Source organism: Neovison vison, chromosome 4, assembly GCF_020171115.1.
Source record: "Neovison vison isolate M4711 chromosome 4, ASM_NN_V1, whole genome shotgun sequence".
Lineage (NCBI taxonomy): Eukaryota > Metazoa > Chordata > Mammalia > Carnivora > Mustelidae > Neogale > Neogale vison.
In genome coordinates this window covers 218,977,492-218,996,219 of record NC_058094.1, presented here as the reverse complement: position 1 = coordinate 218,996,219, position 18,728 = coordinate 218,977,492, and the positions used below count along the sequence as shown (strand labels likewise).

The 18,728-nt window shown below is 39.7% G+C and overlaps 2 protein-coding genes across 2 annotated transcripts; both read right to left on the bottom strand.

Moving 5' to 3' along the window:
- LOC122904140 (putative olfactory receptor 9A1) lies at positions 1-945 on the bottom strand. The gene has a single exon (XM_044244614.1). It carries the CDS (start codon positions 943-945, stop codon positions 1-3), a length of 945 nt encoding a protein of 314 aa, XP_044100549.1.
- A 16,204-nt stretch (positions 946-17,149) lies between these two features.
- Positions 17,150-18,233, bottom strand: LOC122904139 (olfactory receptor 9A4-like). Its single transcript, XM_044244613.1, has one exon. It carries the CDS (start codon positions 18,080-18,082, stop codon positions 17,150-17,152), a length of 933 nt encoding a protein of 310 aa, XP_044100548.1. The 5' UTR covers positions 18,083-18,233.
- Between the last annotated feature and the right edge of the window lie 495 nt (positions 18,234-18,728).

Here is an 18,728-nt window from a genome sequence, read left to right as displayed (position 1 = left end):
CTAATCCTTGAGGAGTTGATAGCAGCGTTTCATAAAATCTCGAAAGGCCTCTATAAATTTATCATTCCGGAGGGTGAAGATGAATGGGTTCAGAAAAGGGGTCACCACTAAAACCATCAGTGATGCTACCCTGTTGTACTCAGCTGCCTGTGTTTGCTTGGGTTTCACATACAGGAACAAGCAGGTGCCATAGCCAATCACAACAAAGGTGAAGTGGGATGCGCAGGTAGAGAAGGCTTTCCTCCGACCAGAGGCTGAGGAGATCTTGAGGATGGTGGAGACGATGTAGGTGTAGGAGATGATTGTAGGGATCAAAGAACCAACAATAATGAATACAGCCATTAAAAAAAGAATAAACTCTGTGAAAAGGCTGTCATCACAGGATAATTTGAGTAGTTGCCCTCGGTCACATAAAAAATGATCTACCACATTTGATTTGCAGAAGGTAAGCTGAAATGTGGCATAGACAGGCCAGATTTGAAATAGGAACCCAAACACCCATGACACAATGACCACCCAGATGCAGGTGTGGCTGTTCATAATGATGTTGTACCTCAGGGGGTTACAGATAGCCACATAACGGTCCACAGCCATCGCTCCCATTAATACCAACTCTGACGTACCCAAAGAAAGGTACAAATATAATTGTGCACTACATGCTGTCAAAGATATTGCCTGCATCCCAGGAAGCAGTAACCCCCAGAGCATCAAGGGGACAGCAACTGATGTGATCAGGATCTCTAGGACAGAGAGGTGGCCAAGGAAGAAATACATGGGGGACTGCAGGCGTTTATCAACACAGACAATCACAATGATGATCATGTTCCCCATGACTGTCACTGAGTAGAGAAAGAAGAATGTGGCAAAAAGAATATTGTGTAGTTCTTTGGAGCCACGAAAGCCAAGTAGATAAAATTCAATGGCACTAGAATAATTCTTCAACATTTAGTCCTGTGTCTTGCCCTTTATGAAATCTAGAGAACAAAGGCGAGCTTACATGCTTCTGCCATCCAAGTACTAACCAGGACCGACCCTGCTTAGCTTCCGAGATCAGACGAGATCGGGCGCGTTCAGGGTGGTATGGCCGTAGACTACATGCTTCTGATTCAAAGGACTGAAGCTATTCCCAAGTCAAGGAAATATTATCTCTGCTCTTGGGCTCCACATCATGACAATGGGCTCATCTTCTAGTATTCTCTGTACAAGGTTGATGTGAAATGTTTTATGAAGAAAATACATATTAGAATAAATATACCTATGCAAGAAGGTGAGCATTAGTCACAACAACCCCCCCCATTTGCACCCTCATCTTTCAACCCACTGGTCCTTCTGCCTTTAACTCTGCTCTGAGCTGCCACCCTGTCCACTTCCCTAACTACAATGAGCTCATTTATAACACCAATGCTTCCCTCCTGAATGCCCTAAACCATATTCTCTGACCCTTATGTCCATGTCCTAAAGAATCCTGTCAATCCCACCCAGATATGGTAACTTCTTCCCTTCATCTCCACTGAATGTGAGCTCTATTTTCCTTATGTTCACTTGAAGTTCTCACTTCAGTTATCTTAATCATTACTTCAGTCTGTTGTTAGAGCCAGCTGGCAGAGAGGCAGGGTCTACCTGGGAAACTATCATAAGATAAGAGCTATATTGAGACAAACTATTGAGTCTTTCCCTGTATCCTGGGGAGCTGGCTAGAGCTGGAGTAGAGTATTCTACTTTGTTTCTCCTTATTCTTATCACGAAAGACATCTCTATCTCTCATTTCAATGACTGTGCCTCCTCCTCGTAGGAAGAACCTCATTTGTTTCCAGTTGGTAACCCCTAGTTCTGAAATCATTCCTTTTGTCACCAGATGACAGCAGGGAGTAGAAGTCCAGAGCAGTGAAAAGGAGGCTGGAACTTTCATCCCCATCTCCCACCTGTCCTATACAATCTCCACCCTGGCACCAGGAGACAAGAAACCAGGAAACATTCTCTGCCATCCTTATGTCTCAAATCTCTAGTCTCAGTGAAGAAATAAGACCTCCAAATGGGCAGTCTGTCTCTATTTCCAACCAGCTATGGTCTGCATCTCATTGAGAAGCTTGGAAAAGTCCCCAGGTATCTGCTATGTCCTCCCATTTTCTCCAGAGTCCTGACAAAAAGAAAAAGTGTCAAAGACACCAAAATGAATCACACTGATCCACTTAGTAAATCTGGGCTCCTTCCCTCACCACATGCAGGTCTTTGCTCAGAAGTCGCCAACCATGGGTCTTCCCCAGTCACCCTCTCTAAAATAGTACAAGTATGTCTTCACATTCTATCCTCTTAGAGGCAGCATTTTCTTCTTATTGGTTCTCATCAATAGCTTAAATTGAAGCACCGTGGTCTTTCTTATTCACTGTCACATCTCCAGTGCCTAGAACTGACACAGGGTAAGCACATATGTACTCTTTCAGTATTTATTCAATGCATTTCTCCAAACAAGTCAGTGAATGAGTAAAGAGTATCCATCCTGACCTGCTTTTCCTCCTATTACAAAATAGAACCTTCTCTTCACTGTTCACTAAGGCATTGTCTGGTCAATCTGTGGGCTCTCCTCCTGGAGATCCCCTACAAAATGGCAAGCTTACATAAACACGGAATAAGGACAAATGAGAGAGCAGGGTCTTGGGTCATGGCAGAGAGCTATGTCTACCACCAGCACTGAGAAGAGCTAAATCTTCTCTCTGCTGTGGAGGGAGGATTTCATTTGGGTTCCTCCATTGCATAGCTCTCCTAGCCCACTCTGCACACTCTACTGAAGATGTCTTCATTTTAGACAGCAATCAAGCCCAGAACTTCCCATCCTGATCTTCTCTTACTCTCTCCTTCATAGGTGGGAGCCCTGGCACTCACCTCCAGAAAAAGAGCCTGAGTGGGAATGTCTACGGCTGTCCAGGGATCAGCCCAGGCTACTCTTGCCTGATTAGTACAGAGCACACTCTGTGGCCCAGAGCATGCTGCTGCTGTCCTTGCTCTCAGTGCAAGAGAAAACAGTCTTCATACAATTTCTCAGGGAAAAGCCCAGTAGTAATAATGCTGTGGAAGTCCAGTTGTCTTCCTCTGTCTCTCCCCCTTCTTTTCTTCTTCTGTCTGTCCCTATGGGGAGTTATTCACTGAGAAACTAAATTTGACAAGTTCAGAGAAACCCTAGGGATGTAGTCAAGGAAAAGCCAGAGAAAGTTTCACCTTTCCCTCCTGAGGCTAATCAAGTTTTAGAACATGGTGAAGTTTTATGTCATGGGCAAACTTGAAGTCTCCTCATCAGGGGTTTCTCAATGCCCAGGCTGCCTTCAACCCAGTCACCAAGTCCTGATGATCACCAAACAGTCTGTGTTGTAAGCAGCCAGCCCCCCTGCTCTCTTCTGTGCCTCTGTTTCCAATTAATCCTGCAAGAGCCCTAGCAACCCATAAGGAGAAGACACCACAAATGGCTCCAAGACACTTACCAAAAATCAGAAACCCAGTGGCCAACAGGGGTGCCTGGGTGGCTCAGTCAGTTAAGCATCTGCCTTCAGCTCAGGTGATGATCTCGGGGTCCTGGGATCAAGCCCCAAGTTGGCCTCCCCGCTCAGCTAAGAGCCTGCCTCTCCTTCTGCCCCTCCGCCTGCTGGTGCTCCTTCCCTCCAACCCCCAGCCCTGTGCTGCTCCCCACTGGTGCTCTCTTGCACATTCTCTCCCATTCTCAAATAAATCAATAAAATCTTTAACAAAACAAAAAAATCAGAGGCCAACAAATAGCCTCTGTCAAAAAGTTCTTCATCTCAAAGCCCTAAGAATCCCATATTATTCAGATGATTTCTGCACTCCCTCTCTATAAGATACTCTGCTATCATAGTTATGGGAACTCATAAACAATGAATCTTGGAAAAATTAAATTTTAAAAAAGAGAGAGAGACATAGGATATGCCCTGCAAACCAGTCTCAGGTTCTGCTAATGCCACAACCTGTTCCCATCTCTGTAACATGCATGCATTCCAGCTGTGGCTCTTCATCCACATTTTCCTTTCTAGGTCTTCAAATGCTACCAGGGCACCTTCCTGAGCTACTTGAAGTGAGAGGCAAGGGCTTAGGAACCAACACAGGGAACTGACAGAAAAAGTAGTGTATAAAAGTGAGGATGGCTGGGGTGCTGAATAAAATAGCAAAGTAACATTGAAATATTTATGTTTACATTAATAAAACACTTTCCATTTATCATAAAGTTAGCACAACTCAAGGTAAAAATAAAATTTTATACAGGGATATAAAATGGATGCGAATGTCTCTCTCACAATGCCTGATTTTCCTGATCTATCTCCTAGAGTAAACAGTACTATTAGTTTCTGTTGTGTCCGTACAGGAATTTTCTATGCATATACAAGTTTATCTATACATGGTCTTTATTTGCTATTTTAGTAAGTCTATTGTCATGCTACTTTTTTTGTTATATGCATGTGTGTGCATACATTAAGTCTTTGCATATTAGCAATAATATACTCTCACATTTTAAGCGGCTGACTCTTCCAGTTCTTTACCAGTAAAGAAAAAAGCTGCTACTATAAAAATCTTCACATGTAATCCTATACATTTATACAGCTATAACTTCCTAAATTACTATATAAAATTTAATAGCTGTTATCAAATCATCCTCCAAAAAAATCTATCAGTCAAAATCTCTTGAAATGAGGCCCAGGGGTGACTCAGTCAGTTGAGCGTCCCACTATTGGTTTTGGCTCAAGTCATGATCTCGGGGTCATGAGATAGAGCACCATGTTGGGCTCTACGTTCAGGAGGGAGTCTACTTAAGATTCTCTCCCTCTGCTCCCCACCTGGGCATACTCTCTCTCTCTTTCTCAAATACGTTCTCTCTCTCTCAAATAAATAAATCTTAAGAAAAATGAGGCCCACTGAAATTTTCACTTCCATGTTAACCCTGTGCAGATCCCAGAAATGCACTGACATATCAGAAGTCAGTAATGACACTGTTAGCTTCTGAGAAGCTGTGTGGGCTCATGTACGGACTGTTGGGGAACAGTGAGGGAAGGTCACTGGATGAGGAAATCTGAGGAGAGTGGACTCTTTCCCTCAAAACCTGTAGAGCCCAACCAGCTTCTCTACTTGGGTTACTCTAAGATATCCTCCCAATGTTGTTTAAAGCCACAGTAGCTCAGTAGGCATGGGGAAAAAATGAAAACTAGTAAAACCCATTGGAAAAAAATGTCAGTTTTAAATTTTTTTTTTTAGTATAGTTGACACATCATGTTACATTAACTTTAGGTGTACTGATTCAACTTCTCTACTCATCATGCTGTGCTCACCACAAGTGAAACTTCAAAGCTAAGTATACACTTCCCCTCCACTGTAGCAATTACACTCCCAGGTATGCACCCAAGAAAAATGGCAACATGTGTCCTCGCTAAGACTCCCATTAGAATGTTCAGTGGTTTAGTTCATTATAGAAACCGATACAAAACAAAAATCCATCAATAAGAGAATAATAGTTCTTTCTTGATCTTGTTTTTAATCTGTAAAAGGAAAAATTGGAAAAGAAGTAAACGTCCACTCTTAGTGGAAGTTGAATAAACCACATTAGACAACTACTTGATGACATATTATTCAATCTGTAGCTTTCACATTAGTGCCTATCATATAGTATGTATTTATTAAAAGAATACCTTATGAAAATGAAGAGTAGGGAAAAACTTATGGTTTGTTGTGATAATGTTAAATAATGTGTAATTTTGTATATATGGTTGCAGTGATGAAAGGAAAGAATACATGGGTCCCTGGCCTCTAAATAAACTCAAAATTCAAAATAAAAATTTAAAAAAGAGAATGATACAGTCATTCATCCCTATTCAGATTCTGTATTTATAAATTCATCTGTTTGCAAAATTTTATTTGTAACTTCAAAATCATTATCTGCAGCACTTGCAAGGTCATTTATTTTAAGCTATAAACGTTATATCTATAGTTCTAAAATCTAGGACTTTCCAAGTTTAATTCTTTTTAATGAGAATAAAGTCTTGTCTCTTCCAGGTGTTGTGGTGGGTGGGTGAAATGTCGACAGCATGAACAAGTGCCCTGGCTGGACGGTGGACAGAGGGAGTTTCCAGGATGTGGGACTTTCTGTTTTTTAAAACTGAGACCGACCTTGGCAAAGTGAGATAACCAGCACCCTACTTGTGAAACAGATTATTTCCTTGGTGACTCAGAAAATACAAGGGACTCTCAGTGCCCAATTGCTGTGTATGCCAACTTTTAACGACTGCTCCCATTTTAAGCCCTAAACCTTCCCTTCACCTTCCAATGGTAGCTGATGCCTCCATGTGCTGAAGCTTTTAAGAGCTCTGTTGAGTAAATGCAATTACTGGGTTGTTTGGGTTTTTTTTTTGTTTTGTTTTTTCATTTTTCCCTTAGCAGAAATTTCATTTGCATTGCATCATCTTATTATTATCTTGGAGACTCTGCTTTCCTACATCAAAAATAAACTTCAAAATATCATCTGTTGTACCATTTTCCCCATTCTCTTTGTCCTTGCTATTTAACTCCTTTTGTATTCTTTTTTTTTAAAAAGATTTTATTTATTTATTTATTTATTTATTTATTTATTTATTTATTTAAAGAGATCACAAGTAGGCAGAGAGGCAGGCAGAGAGAGAGGGGGGAAGAAGACTCCTTGCTGAGCAGAGAGCCCGATGTGGGGCTCAATCCCAGGACCCTAAGACCATGACCTGAGCCAGAGGCAGAGGTTTAACCCACTGAGCCACCCAGGCACCCTCCTTTTGTATTCTTATAGTGCCTCTTAGTATGGCTGGGGGAGCAAGTGGAAATTAATAATCAGTTGATCATAAATAGAAAGTCAGACTGCTTATTTCTTCTTGTCCCTGGAACTCAACTGTAGCATGTTAGGGGAAGAGACAGCTGTCTGCTTGTCAGGAATCTTGATCCTCCCTGATGCTTTATCCGTATCTTTTGGCCCATCTCGGGGCCCGTAAGAGTTTCTAGGGCAATCATATAGAGTGAATGCACTCCATTCTCGACCAGAAGGAGAGAATGAATTAGTTTTGGTGATTAGGGAAGGGGGAAGAGCTAAAGAAAGGGCAGATTTAAGAGAGATGCTTTCTCTGGGGCACCTGGGTGGCTCAGTTGCTTGAGAACCCAACTCCTGATTTTAGCTCAGGTCATGATCTCAGGCTGGTGCCCCGCACTGGGCTCTGCACTCAGCAGAGATGCTTGAGATTCTCTCTCTCTGCCCCTCCCCTTACTTGCTCCCTTCCTCTCTCTGAAATAAGTAAATAATTCTTTCTTAAAAAGTGAGAGAGGTGCCTTCTCTGAGCTCTCTCTTACACTTAGGGAATCATAGGGAGGACTGTTGTATGAATAGTTCAGGTCACAGAGCCTTGAAAAACATCATGTTTCCTTGGTCTAGATGGCAAAAAGGTCGGGATTAGAAAAATAGAAAAAGGAATAGTTATGAATGGACCCTAAATAGCACAAGGAAGCAAGTTAGATCACTTCTGACGTCAATGCCACTGACACTGTAATTGGAGAAGAAGCATCCCTCACAATCTGTAACACAGACCTACAGTACAGGGTTACCTTCTGATCAAGGCTGCTGGTGTTGTGCTGGAGGTGGAGAGATGGGTTACACTGAGGTGTGTGAACACACTTGCATGAATGCATACACATGAGTACATCACAGAAACACGAGTTATGGATGTCAATGTCTAGTTAACATATTGTTTAATCCCTAATTAAGGGTCTTCTCCAAATGCCACTGGACACTAGGTAGAAAGCTCTCCATCTTTGAGCAACTGTGAGTGTGTTAAGTCATCTTTAAACTAGGAAGAACATTTTTCTCCACCTGAAAAGTTTCTTTGCACTGACTCACAAGGGACTAATTATTTCCTCTCTTGAAAACTTTGTAAGGAAGCAATTATCTCCTTGCTAGATGGCATTCACCTTCACTCAACTCCTAGTAATATATCAGGGCACACAATCACTCAGAATTTTCTCTTCAGAGACTCCCTGCTGTAACTCTCCAACCTCTTAATAATGCCCCTCCTCCCATCACAAATCAAGCACAAAAACATCCTTTTTTTCTTACTCTCCCCTTCTGAAGTGAGGAAGTTGTTGACTTCTGAGTTTCGGGAACTTGGTTTAGGATAAAGTACCCCATCCTTAGCAGCAGAGGACCAACTCTGTCTTGGGTTTCATTATATCAAAAACTAATGATGTACTATATGTTGGCTAATTAAATTTAAATTAGAAAATCAGATTATTTATAAAACAAAACTTAGCAGGGCATTATTAGGCAAGTAATTTCCTAATCTTAAGGATGAAGGATCCTCTAAAGGATATTTAATGAAGTATTTGCCATTAATTTCTGAAAGCCTTTTTCCTTGGTCACTATTCTTTCAGATCCCATTTTGGGAGATGGAGTCTGAGAGTTAGAACCTCAGGAATCTTAACCTGAGTTTTGTATTAACTTGTTAGGTAAGCTATACCAAATCATTCAGCTTCCATAATCTCATAAATAAGAAGAAAGGGGGTCTTGAAAACTGGGAGAACATCTATCTTGTTGAGATGACCCTTAGATTCTCCGGTCCTCTTACACTAGCTCTTGATTTGTCGGGGACCATGGGTGTAGGTAACGTACCATGAGAAACTCTGGAACGGGGTTTGTGATGAGGCATCTAGCAGATGGCAAATGGAGTCCTTAGGTTAATTTTACGGTGTATCTTGAAATCCAAAGATCTGAGTTAATTTTTCAGTTCTTTATCTGACTGACTGACGGTGAGCACAGTGCAGAGACTAATTATGGGATCTATTCACTACTCCTCCGCAAAAGTCACCTAACATGGCTTTCAGGGGGTTAGTCCTGTGGATCACCATGCTTCCCATATTCATTCATCCGCATCCTGATTAGTAAAGATATCTACCACGTTCCAGGTACGGAGATGACACTTTGAGTAAGGACATCCTCCCATGTAACAAGAATAGCATTATCACACATGAGAAAACTAACATTACTCCAGTAATATGAAATGTATAGTCCATATTAAAATTATCTAAAATTTTTCCCAAATACATTTATAGCTTTTTTAAAAATCAAAGATCTGTCAAGGTTCATGCATTGTCTTTGGTTATTTTGTGCTTTAATTTCTTTTAATTATCACATTTCCTCTGGTCCTTTCTAGCTTTTCATTTTAGGGTTTTTTGGCTGTTTTCATTCTCTTCTCAATGTCACTTATTAAATTTTCACAAAATATAGTCCTCCTTAAGGACCCTGTAATATGGCCCTTGCTTGAGATTATTTTGACTGTTTTTTCAATTTACTGGATTTACTTAACATTTTTTTCACACCGGTTTCCCTGAACACTTGTATTCTGAGGTTTTTTTAAGTTTTCTGATTTCCAGTGTTGTTTCATATTTGTAAAAGAGTCTTAATTATGGTTAATTCATGTGGAGATTTATTTTACAAAAGCAACTTTGCCAATTAGAGTACAGTGATTATACATAGCTCTTTTGTCTTTAGCCTTTCATTTTTTAGGCAAAATACTGTTTTCCAAAATTGCACAGGACTTGCTGAGAACTATGCTGATATCCAGTTTCTTAGGTCCTTTTTGACCAACCTCTCCAGGGAGCCGGTATCATACATTCATCACACAGTAAGTTCTTTTGTCTCTATCTTATCCTGGGATTCCCCCAAACTCCTGGTTGATTTTTTTTTCAATTTGTATACTTTAAGCTTCAATTTTTATATTGCAAAGTCCTATGAGTTTAGCAAATACATAATGTATCCACCATTATAGTGCCAAACAGATTAGTTCCATTGCCCCCAAACACCCTGTACTTCCCTAGTCAAACATTGTCCCCTTACTTATCCTAAAGAGATAGGTATCCACTTACCTGTTTTCCATCCCTATTAGTTTTTTGGGTTTTTTTAATTGCAAAATATCATTAGAATTGAATCATACAGTATGTAGCCTTTTGTTCTGGCCTCTTTCACTTGGCAAAATGCATTTGAGATTTTTTTCATGTAATTATGTGAGTTATTAGCTCATCTCTTTTTATTGCTGAGCAGTATTCACATTCTATGTATAGATTGTAGTTTCTTCACCCATTCACCTACCAAAGACTATTTTGGATATTTCCAATTATGAATAAAGTTTCTATAAACATTTTCATGCCTGTTTTTATATGGTAGTAAATTTTCCATTCATTTAGGAAGCACAGTTTCTGGGCTGTATGCTAAGTCTATATTTAACTTTATAAGAAATTGCTAAGCTGCCTTCCAAAGTGGTTATAATATTCTGCATTCCAAGCAGCAACGAAAAACATTTCTGATGATCTATAGCCTTTCCAGGATGTGATAATGTCAGTCTTTATAATTTTAGCTATTCTAGTAGGTATATAGTGGTATCCGATTGCTGTGGGTTTTTTTAAGATTTTATTTATTTGAGAGAGACAGCAAGAAAGAGCATGAGTAGGGGCGAAGGAGAGGGAGAAGCAGACTCCCCACTGAGCAGGGAGCCTGATGTGGGGCTCCATCCCAGGACCCTGAGATCACGACCCAAGCCAAAGGCAAAGGCTCAACCAGAACCAAAGGCAGAGACTCAGCCAACCAAGCCACTCAGGCACTGCCTGATTGTTGTTTTAATTTACATTTACCTAATAACAAATGTTAGCATTCTACATCTTTTTATCTGATATGTTTTTAAGTCTACTTTAATCTACATATTCTCCCTACAGCTCATTAATTTTCTTCCAGTTTATTTGTTGAATAATCAGGTTTTCTTACCGTAGAGTTTCCCACCATCTACATTATGATTCCATCCACATGGCACAGTTAAACATGTCTTTCTGGTCTTTCTGTTCTCTGCATATCTTTCTGCAACTTAGTAGGTGGTCACAGAGCCTTGATCAGACTTGGGTCTGATAAATAATGAATTTATCTTTTGAAGGTGGCTGCTTTTTAAATACCATTATGAACTCATGGATTTAAATATATTTGATGGATTTCCAATGGTTACAATTATTATATATTTTTGAAGTATTCCTTCTCTCATCCTTGGCCAGTATAAGTCTCCTCCAGTCAGCTCCTGACACCTTTTACCATAAGAGATTATAAGTAATCTCTTATATCCAGTATGTTAAGATATTCCAAGCTCATCTTATAGATTTCTTGCCCCAGACCAGGAAGGAGCTCTTTCTCCAAGAAGTCCTAGTTACTCATATTGGGAAACAGTATTTCAAAACCATAATCTCAGCATATGGACATATAAAACTGCCTATTTATATAAAATGAGTCTACCTTGATATGTACAATTTAAATTAAAAGACACTGGAAGCTTTACCTAACCTTTTCTATATTATTTTTTGGAACTAGAATATTGCATAATTATTCATCGCCTTTATCTTACTTATATTACACATACAACAGTCCTAGAATGATTCTGCTAATACTTTCTCCACCAGTATGATTACTGAAAACTGTTCAAAAAAAAACCAGACAAAAAAATCTTTGAGGGAAACCTCAAAGTTGATTAAGTGTCTGCCTTCAGCTCAGGTCATGATCCTAGGGTCCTGAGATCAAGTCCCACATTGGGCTCTCTGCTCAGCAGGGAGCCTGCTTCCCCCTCTCTCTGTGTCTGCCTTTCTGCCTACTTGTGATCTCTCTCTCTCTCTGTCAAACAAATAAATAAAATCTTTAAAAAAAAAATTTGCATATGCTCTTCCCATTTCTTATTTTATTTTTTAAAAGATTTTATTTATGTATTTGACAGACAGAGATCATAAGTAGGCAGAGAGGCAGGCGGGGAGTGGAGAGCAGGCTCCCTGCTGAGCAGAGAGCCCGACGTGGGACTCGATCCCAGAACCCTTGGGATCACGACCTGAGCTGAAAGCAGAGGCTTTAACCCATTGAGCCACCCAAGCACCCCCCCATTTCTTATTTTAAAAATAGTTGTACTATATCTACATTGTCAGAGTCTGTAGCTGTGACTATTAAGTCCTTTGAATGGAAAGGGACTCTTAAAGCAATATATAGAAATATAAATTACAGAAAAAAATTAAATTTGACAACAGCAAAATTAACACTTTTGCATGAGAGAAGATTTCAGAGACTATGGACTCTAAAAAACAATCTGAGGGGTTTGAATTGGTGGGTAGGTGGGAGGTTGGGGTACCAGGTGGTGGGTATTATAGAGGGCATGGATTGCATGGAGCACTGGGTGTTGTGAAAAAATAATGAATACTGTTATGTTGAAAATAAATAAAAAATAAATTTTAAAAAAAGAGAAATAACCAAAAAAAAAATAAGTCAAAAGATAAAACCCAGATTGACAAAAGGTATTTCCAACATACCCATCAGATAATAAAAGATGGATATCTACAATATTTAGATGATCTCTACATCCCTACAAAAGTAGGCAAGGTCTCGGGATAAGAAATGTGAAGCTCTGTTGCTGCACCCCAATTATTCCCCCATTTGCTCTACTCAGCTCTAAGGAAACCTTACAGACTGTCCAGACTTATAGAAGATTATTCTGTTAAAATATCTCCCCTGCTACAGAGAGATATTTGTAGGAACAAGCAACTGGTTTTGGCAATTAGAAACAGGACGATTTCTTTTATTTTTGACTCAGTAAGGCAGAGTATGAAGTAGAATTCATAACCATGTAAAGACCTGGCTGACAGAACCTCACTCCCAACACTATTCCTTAGTGACCCTCTTGCTGTCACCTCACCAGAAATGTAGTTGAGAAGGAAAATAGAATGCCTTGTGTCAGGATTAAACAACGTGAGGAATATGGAGAAAAGTAATCAGGATCTACCTCTTTTCTGCCCTCCCTGCACTCCTGCCTCAGCCCAGGAGCACAGTAAGGTCAGCTCACCCTCATCAGTTCAGGTCCTAGAACTCAGCTCATTGCCCTCCCACATTTGGGGCTGGCATGGTAACGGGAGACATGCCACATAAGAAAATGCCTCTTTCCAAGACCCTCCCTCCTCACCCTGAGAAAGTCCACCAATTAGAGACATCCCTGGATTAACACACATCTGGCCCTGAGGTTGGGAAGGAGGCAAGGTAGTGGAGTGAGTTTGTTTTCACAACTACCAGTCGAGAAGACCTACAGGGAGGTAGTGTCCCTGTTGGAACTGGGGGGCATGAACCTCAAGAAAAGATTGAAGGCTGAGCTGGATGTGGGGTCACTCACAGAAGAAATAAAGGGTGCCTTAGTGAGTGAGAAAAATCATGAAATCACAGAACAACATATGGGAAGATGACTCAGGACCTAGAAACAATCACAGAGGTCAACTGCCAGAGAATGAATTATACTCTTCCTTGCTTTTCCCATTGAAAGAGCTGAGTGTTCTACACTTATGAAAGAAACTGAAGTGGACACAAAGAAATGGAAAAACATTCCATGCTCACAGATTAGAAGAACAAATACTGTTAAAATGTCTATACTACCCAGAGCAATCTATATACATTTAAAGCAATCTTTATCAAAATACCACCAGCATTTCTTCAGAGCTAGAAAAAACAATCCTAAAACTTGTATAGAACCACAAAAGACCCTGAATAGCTAACACAATCCTGAAAAAGAAAAATGAAAATGGAGGTATCATAATTCTGGACTTTAAGCTGTTATAAAGCTATTACAAAGCTGTAATCATCAAGACAGTATGCTACTGGCACAAAAACAGACACATAGATCAATGGAACAGAAAAGAGAACCTAGAAATGGACCCTCAGCTTTACAGTCAACTAATCTTTGACAAAGCAGAAAAGAATATCCAATGGAAAAAAGACAGTCTCTTCAACAAGTGGTATTGGGAAAACGGGAGTAACATACAGAAGTATAAAATATGACCACTTTCTTACACCATACACAAAAATAAATTCAAAATGAATGAAAGACCTAAATGTGTTGAGTTTGAGGAGTTCATTATAGATCCTGGATATCAACCTTTTGTCTGTACTGTCATTTGCAATTATCTTCTCCCATTCCATGGGTTGCCTCTTTGTTTTTTTGACTGTTTCCTTTGCTGTGCAGAAGCTTTTGATTTTGATGAAGTCCCAAAAGTTTATTTTCGCTTTTGTTTCCTTTGCCTTTGGAGACATATCTTGAAAGAAGTTGCTGTGGCTGATATCAAGATTACTGCCTATGTTCTCCTCTAGGATTTTGATGGATTCCTGTCTCACATTGAGGTCTTTTATCCATTTTGAGTTTATCTTTGTGTACAGTGTAAGAGAATGGTCGAGTTTCATTCTTCTACCTATAGCTGTTCAGTTTTCCCAGTACCATTTATTGAAGAGACTGTCTTTTTTCCACCTTATATTTTTTCCTGTTTTGTCGAAGATTAATTAAACTCCTCAAACTCAACCCACATGAAACAGGCAAACATATCAAAAAATGGCCAGAAGATATGAACAGACACTTCTCCAATCAAGACATACAAATGGCTATCAGACACATGAAAAAATGTTCATCATCATTAGCCCTCAGGGAGATTCAAATTAAAACCACATTGAGATATCACCTTACACCAGTTAGAATAGCCAAAATTCACAAAACAGGAAACAACATGTGTTGGAGAGGATGTGGAGAAAGGGGAACCCTCTTACACTGTTGGTGGGAATGCAAGTTGGTGCAGCCTCTTTGGAGAACAGTGTGGAGATTCCTCAAGAAATTAAAAATAGAACTTCCCTATGACCCTGCAATTGTACTCCTGGGTATTTACCCCAAAGATACAGATGTCGTGAAAAGAAGGGCCATCTGTACCCCAATGTTTATAGCAGCAATGGCCACAGTCACCAAACTATGGAAAGAACCAAGATGCCCTTCAACGGACGAATGGATAAGGAAGATGTGGTCCATATACACTATGGAGTATTATGCCTCCATCAGAAAGGATGAATACCCAACTTTTGTAGCAATATGGACGGGACTGGAAGAGATTATGCTGAATGAAATAAGTCAAGCAGAGAGAGTCAATTATCATATGGTTTCACTTATTTGTGGAGCATAACAAATAGCATGGAGGACAAGGGGTGTTAGAGAGGAGAAGGGAGTTGGGATAAATTGGAAGGGGAGGTGAATCATGAGAGACTATGGACTCTGAAAAACAATCTGAGGGGTTTGAATTGGCGGGGGTGTGGGAGGTTGGGGTACCAGGTGGTGGGTATTATAGAGGGCATGGATTGCATGGAGCACTGGGTGTGGTGAAAAAATAATGAATACTGTTTTTCTGAAAATAAATAAATTGAAAAAATTTAAAAAAAAACATTAAAAAAAAAAGACCTAAATGTGGGATAGAAAACCATCAAAATCCTAGAGGAGAACACAGGCAGGAACCTTTTTGACCTCAGCCATTGCTTCTTACTAGACATATTGCCAGAGGCAAAGGAAACAAAAGCAAAAATGAACTACTGGATACTCATCAATATAAAAAGCTTCTGCATAGCAAAGGAAAAGATCAACAAAACTAAAAGCAGCCTACAAAATGGGAGAAGATACTTGCAAGTGACATATGTGATAAAGGGTACTACCCAAAATCTATGAAGAACTTATCAAACTCAACACCCCAAAAAATAAATAATCCAGTTAAGAAATGGGCAGAAGACATGAACAGATATTTTTTCAAAAAAGACATCCAGATGGCTAACAGTCACATGAAAAAATGCTCAACATCATTCATCATCAGGGAAATACAAATCAAAACCATAATAAGATACCACCTCACACCTGTCAGAGTGGCTCAAATTAACAACACAGGAAACAACAGATGTTGGTGAGGATGTGGAGAAAAAGGAACACTTTGGCACTGTTGGTGGGAATGCAAACTGGTACAGCCACTGTTGAAAACAGTACAGAGATTCCTCAGGAAGTTAAAAATAGAATTACCCTATGATCCAGCAATTGCATTACTAGGTATTTACCCAGATGATACAAATATACTGATTTGAAGAGACACATGTACCCCAATGTTTATAGCAGCATTATCAAAATAGCCAAACTATGGAAAGAACCCAAATGTCCGCTGACTGATGAACGAATAAAGAAGATTTGGTGTGTATATAGGTTTCATGTGGATTCTGCCACATTTTTAGAAGAGGTTAAAAATCTCATGGTGTGCACAAGAAGCAGGCAAAGGAGTTCTGAGGGAGCTAATCAGGGAGGTAGAACAAACCATCTGGTCTCCTCTTGGCCAGGAAATCTGGGAGAGACACAGGAGCTAGGGGGCCTCGAGGAAGGTATATATACAGATATATATATATACACACACACATATATACAGAAGGAATACACATATGTGTATATATACATAAAATGGAATATTACTTAGTTATCAAAAAGAATGAAATCTTACCATTTGTGCTGATGTGGCTGGAGCTAGAGTGTATTATGCTAAACAAAGTATGTCAGCTACAGAAAGACAAAGACCATATGATTTCACTCATATGTGGAATTTAAGGAAAGAAACCGATGAACATAAGGTACGGAGGCAAAAAAGAGAGAGGGAAGCAAACTGTAAGAGATTCTTAACTATAGAGAACAAACGGAGGGTTAAAGGAGGGAGGTGGGCAGGGGATGAGCTAAATGGGTGATGGGCATTAAGGAAGGCACTTGTGATGAGCACTGGGTGTTGTAGGTAAGTGATGAATCACGAAATTCTACCCCTGAAACCAATATTACAATGTATGTTAACTAATTAGAATTTAAATAAAAATTTGAAATAAATAAATAAATAAATAAAAATAAAACCATTAGAAACCATAGATTTTAAAATAGACTATAAAAATAAAGATTGCATAGAATGTCAAAAAAGAAGAGTGTTCTAAAAAAGAAAAAAATCACATATTTTATATATTTTTATTTTTAAATTTATATGGTAAGATGTATTATAACTACGGAAGAGTGTATAAACAAATATATCTGATTGAAAAATAATAATGAGATCTCCCATGCAGGAAATCATCTGATTATAAGTTAGAGCACAATCAGTGTCTTAAAATTTCCTTGTACATCACAAACCACTTGGTGTTGAAAATGATCATTTCAGATTGCATTATTGCTTTCAGATTACTCCAGTTCATGATGATGAGTCCATGATTGTCCTTAGGACATAGCTACCCCTTGAAGAGTTGACAGCAGCGTTTCATGACATCTCGAAAGGCCTTTATAAATTTGTCATTCCGGAGGGTGAAGATGAATGGGTTCAGAAAAGGGGTCACCACTAAAACCATCAGTGATACTACCCTGTTGTACTCAGCTGCCTGTGTTTGCTTGGGTTTCACATAGAGGAACAAGCAGGTGCCATAGCCAATCACAACAAAGGTGAAGTGGGATGCGCAGGTAGAGAAGGCTTTCCTTCGGCCAGAGGCTGAAGGGATCTTGAGGATGGTGGAGATGATGTAGGTGTAGGAGATGATTGTAGGGATCAAAGGACCAATGATAACAAAAACAGCCATTAAAAAAAGAACAAACTGTGTGAAACGGCTGTCATCACAGGATAATTTAAACAATTGCCCTCGGTCACATAAAAAATGATCTACCACATTTAATTTGCAGAAGGTAAGCTGAAATGTGGCACAGACGGGCCAGATTTGAAATAGGAACCCAAACACCCATGACACAATGACCACCCAGATGCAGGTGTGGCTGTTCATAATGATGTTGTACCTCAGGGGGTTACAGACAGCCACATAATGGTCCACAGCCATCACTCCCATTAATATAAATTCTGATGTGCCCAAAGAAAGGTACAAATATAATTGTGCACTACATGCTGTCAAAGATATTGCCTGCATCCCAGGAAGCAGTAACCCCCAGAGCATCAAGGGGACAGCAACTGATGTGATCAGGATCTCTAGGACAGAGAGGTGGCAGAAGAAATACATGGGGGACTGCAGGCGTTTATCAACACAGACAATCACAATGATGATCATGTTCCCCATGACTGTCACTGAGTAGAAGAGGAAGAAGGTAGCAAATAAGGTATGGTGTAATTCTGGGGAGCCTAAGAGATAGAATTCAGTGGCACTAGAGTGATTCCCCAACATTTAGTTCTGAGCAGTTGTTCCTTGTGAAATCTAAAGAGTAAAAAAGAGATCACAGTGCTTCTGATCCAAAATAAAAACAGACTCAGGCAGAGAAAATATTCCCCTCCTGTTCACAGAGTCCAGAACATGACTAGGAAGGGTTCAGGTTCTATTTTCCCCTTTACATGATCACTGCTAAACTTTTTTTTTTTTTAAGATTTATTTATTTATTTGTTTGTTTATTTTAATTTTCAGCATAACAGTATTCATTGTTTTTAGAATAATCATTATATAAGAAGAAAATTAAATCTAGCCAAGAAGATGAGCCCAGCTGCTAATGGCATATAGGCACATAGGCAAGACAGATAGCCCCCTGCCCAGTATACCACCTGCATCTCTCAATCCACAGGTCTTCCCGCCTTCCACTGTGCTGTGACTAGCCACCCTGTCACCTTCCTGACCAGTGCATTCCTTTTTACCACTAACTCCCTTCCATCTTGAATGTCCTAAACTATGTAGTCCACCAAATATATTCTGTCTGTGAGTCCTGCTCCAGAATCACACACTGTAGAAAAGACTTCCTGCCCAATCCTGCCCAGAGCTGGCACGTGTTTTACTTTGTTTCTTCATGACATAGGGTCCATTTGCATTACAAACATTTGAAAAC